The sequence below is a fragment of the Argentina anserina genome, chromosome 1 (genome assembly GCF_933775445.1).
Source record: "Argentina anserina chromosome 1, drPotAnse1.1, whole genome shotgun sequence".
In the NCBI taxonomy this organism is placed as follows: Eukaryota; Viridiplantae; Streptophyta; class Magnoliopsida; order Rosales; family Rosaceae; genus Argentina; species Argentina anserina.
Window position 1 is genome coordinate 21,964,986 of NC_065872.1, and position 3,767 is coordinate 21,968,752.

At 36.8% G+C, this 3,767-nt stretch overlaps 1 protein-coding gene across 1 annotated transcript; it reads left to right on the forward strand.

Moving 5' to 3' along the window:
- Positions 1-673: 673 nt before the first annotated feature.
- Positions 674-1,662, forward strand: LOC126791929 (protein OPI10 homolog). The gene is made up of 2 exons (XM_050518433.1): positions 674-1,343; positions 1,456-1,662. Exon 1 carries the CDS (start codon positions 774-776, stop codon positions 1,335-1,337), a length of 564 nt encoding a protein of 187 aa, XP_050374390.1. The 5' UTR covers positions 674-773; the 3' UTR covers positions 1,338-1,343; positions 1,456-1,662.
- The last annotated feature ends 2,105 nt before the right edge of the window (positions 1,663-3,767 follow it).

Below are 3,767 nucleotides of genomic sequence, written 5' to 3' on the forward strand. Positions count from 1 at the left end.
AGTGTTATCGTTCTAAATTTTGAAATTTTACTGTTTAGAATTTAAGGTCGCTACAAAAACACTAAATATTCTAATAGTTTTCATACGCAATAGAATTCTTCATCTTTTGTAATTTGAAATCTCCTCTTATCCAAGAAATATAGGGCCTACGTTTTGAGGAACTTGAAAAAAAAGTAACCAACTTCCACTCAAAATCCACTAAGAACGTCTCATATTTCTATTTTTTTTTCTGAAAATAAATAAATTTCTATACCCTTTTTGTTATAAAATTTAATAGATCAAAGGAAAAAAAATGAATTAGCAACTTGGTAATTCTATATGTTAAATTGCTTTAATTACTAAAGATAATAAAAAATATATATTCATTTAAATGCAATTGACATTTTTTTACCTTCTTTTCCTACCATATTGTTTGTCAACGAAAGCCGTTAGTCAGATAAAAATATACAAGTAATGGACGGAAATAAATTTGCTACCATCATTTATTTGCCCACATTATGTCAATTGTTCTAAACTCATGTCATGTGTCTAAATATGAGTTGAGAAAAGACACATGATATGAGTTTATAAAGATATGCATAAAGTGAGAAAATGAAAAGTAATAGGTAAATTTACTTCCGTAATTTGAGTAATCTTTCTCTGACCCAAAAATCTAGTGTACCGGAGGCTTCTCACGTCCCCCCTTTTACATTCACCTCTGCTTCTCTTCACCCTGACACAAAAACCCTGAAACCCTAAACTCTACTGGGCTCAAAGCAACAAGAAGAAGAAGAATGTTTGGGGTTGTATTCCCAAACCGTAGCTTCCCAATGGACATCAGCTCCTTCTCCCAAATCGACACTTTCCATTGGGTCCTCGACATGAACACCTTCGTCGGCGAGGCCTACGATCAGGTCCGTGAAATCTGCATCTTCCTCTTAAACGGCTTCCAGCTCCCCCCGGACAAGGCCCTCGCCGTTTACATCCAGTCCCCCGGCTCCGCCTTCTTCTTCTGCGGCGCCATCACCCTCGCTCGCCCCTCCGCCGTCCTCGCCCTCCCCTGGCCGGACCCCGGCGGCCAGCTCCAGCTCACCGCCGACGCCGCACCTCTCTCCGCCAAGATCGGCGTCTCCGTGGAGGACCTGGCCACGCTGCCGTCCCTGGACGTCACCGCCGGGAAGCGGATTGAGCGCCTGGCAATGAAGGTCGGGGAGAATTTATTCAATTTCATGCAGTCGTTTTGTGGAGTCGATGGGTCGAAGCTGGTGGTGCCCATGGATATATTGGACCGGTGGTTCAAGAAATTCCAGGAGAGGGCTAAGCGAGACCCCGAGTATCTCAAGGGCTTCGTTTTGTAATTCCCCGTAAGCAAATCCCTACTTCTTCTTTTTGATTCATTGTTTTTTGTTTCAGTTTAGATTTTGTGAGGGTTACGAAAATGTGGTCTCTGAAATTGGTGTGAAAAATTTTGGGCAGGAGATGCAGGTAGAGTTGTTTGATGGAAACAATGGATAGGTGTGTATGAATATGGCCACCGAATTCATTTTGTTTAGTTTGCCAGTGAGTAACCACCGAATTTGGCCAAAATGTGTATGAATTGTTGGAATCTTCTGTTTCATCTGTGTATAAACATGGCACCAGCTTTGTTAATTCTGAACTTTAACATTATGAGTTTTTTACTTATGCTGTTGAATGATATAGAAATCTTGACATAATGATTCATATTTTTCGTGACAAGAGCAAAAGTTTCATAACTTTCATTTAAAGTAGGGGAGTTCAAATACATGCCCCTACAATCAAACTGATTTAGGAAAATAGCACAGGATATAAATCATGATGCAGAGAAACAGTACCACACACACACTTGGAAATTGATTAACAAGCCAGTTCAGAATCTCTACATATGAGTATTAGGAAAGGTAGCATATTGAGCTACCTGAAGTGCTAACATATGTCTGTTGAAGTGTCGTCGATAAATTGTAACCCTTTTATCTCGTTCATTAACCTTTACCTCTGAGGTGATTAATAAATCTGGGACATTAGGATGCTGACAAGCATTCAGTTTGTGTTCTCTGATGTGGTTGCTTGGCTTGAATATACTTCCGCTTGCTTCCACTGTGAAGCTTTAATTTGCATTAGAGCTCGAAGAAGGATTAATACTTGTAATGTAGCTGTCTTCTCTGTGCCAATTCGCCTTATTGGTCTGCTATTTAAAATAGATATGGAAAGTATGATCACTCCTTTCTTCACTCTGGTTGCTGCATCCTCCAGTTAACTGTTTAGGGTGACTTTGATGGGAAAATGAGGGGGTTTGGTTGCAAGGAGGTGTGCTGTTCAGGAAATCGCTCGGGTGCTATGGATTGAAAGTCATGTTAGGAGGGATTGAGGGATGAAGAGGTAGATCTTGTTGGATAAAGTCCAATTTTGGTCTTCTCATTGGGAGAGATTGGAATGCTGTAGTGTTTTAGTCATTTTTTGTTGTCGTTTAAGGTGTCTTATATATGTATATCTTGCTAGTTTTCAAACTATTGTTTCTGTTCTTATTTAAAGTTACTTTCCTAATATGCGACCATGTTTGTTTTGGATTGTGGCTTTCAATTACTTCAAATTACCCTAGCTGTCTCTTGAGACATATCTAGAACTGGATCTTACTATCTCGTGATACAACTAACAAGGTTAACTCTTTCCTATACCTTTGTTATCCTTTTCAGTTACAATAAGTATAAATCTGTGGAGTACTAACTATTAGATTTGTTTAGGAATCGCGTCGTATGTTCTATTCCATTCAGATGAGCAGTTTTTGATATGCATGAAAAAAAAATAGGGTGAAGCTGGAAGGTTTTGTATTGAGTTTGTTATCCTCAGGATTGTACATTTGTACTGTGCGGATTTCATCATTAGACCAACTTTTCGATCGGATTTTATATTTTCACCGTCCAATCTTTATGTTATAACATATAGATCATCTCAGTAAATTCTCAGTCAATTTGGTAATTATTAAGTTACTCAAACTTGCAATTTTTTACTATAGATATAAACGGTTTAAGTTTGGCATATTTCAATTCGTCCATTAATATTTATCTTGTTGGATACTTTAACGGTTATCAAATTCACTGAAAATTTATAGAGATTATCTATATGTTATAACCTAAGATTGGACGGTAAAGATGTGAAAATTCAATCGAAAAGTTGGTTTAAAGATGAAATCAGCACAGTAAGAAACTAAGAAATGGTAAGGACCTCTTTAGCCAAGAAAATCTGATATATATATATATATATATTTATATACAGTCCCTATCTAGAGTGAAGCTTCATTCTGAAATTACAGAGTGAAGTTCCAATTTTGGCATACTTTTCGGTTAAATGTTTTCACCATAAGCGATTCAATATTTAGGTATGTTATTCAAGATTATCTCTACAAAATTTCATCCAATTTGATAATGGTTTGAACTTTCAAAATTGAGATTTACACGAACGGTTCACGTTGAACAGTTTTAATCATTCATTGATTTAATCTAATTTTAATACCTTAATGATGTCCGAATTTGATAAAACTTTGTAGACATGATCTTCAATAACATACCTAAATATTAAATCGCTTATGGTGAAAAAATTTGACCGAAAAGTGTGCCAAAATTGGAACTTCACTTTGTAATTCCAGAGTGAAACTCAGCTGGATAGGGACTGTATATATATATATTAGAAAAACGAATATTTGTGTTGTATTTGTGGGGAAATAAATCTTGCTTTGTAAATATTCTTCAACCGTCTACATGTTTACCGAATAA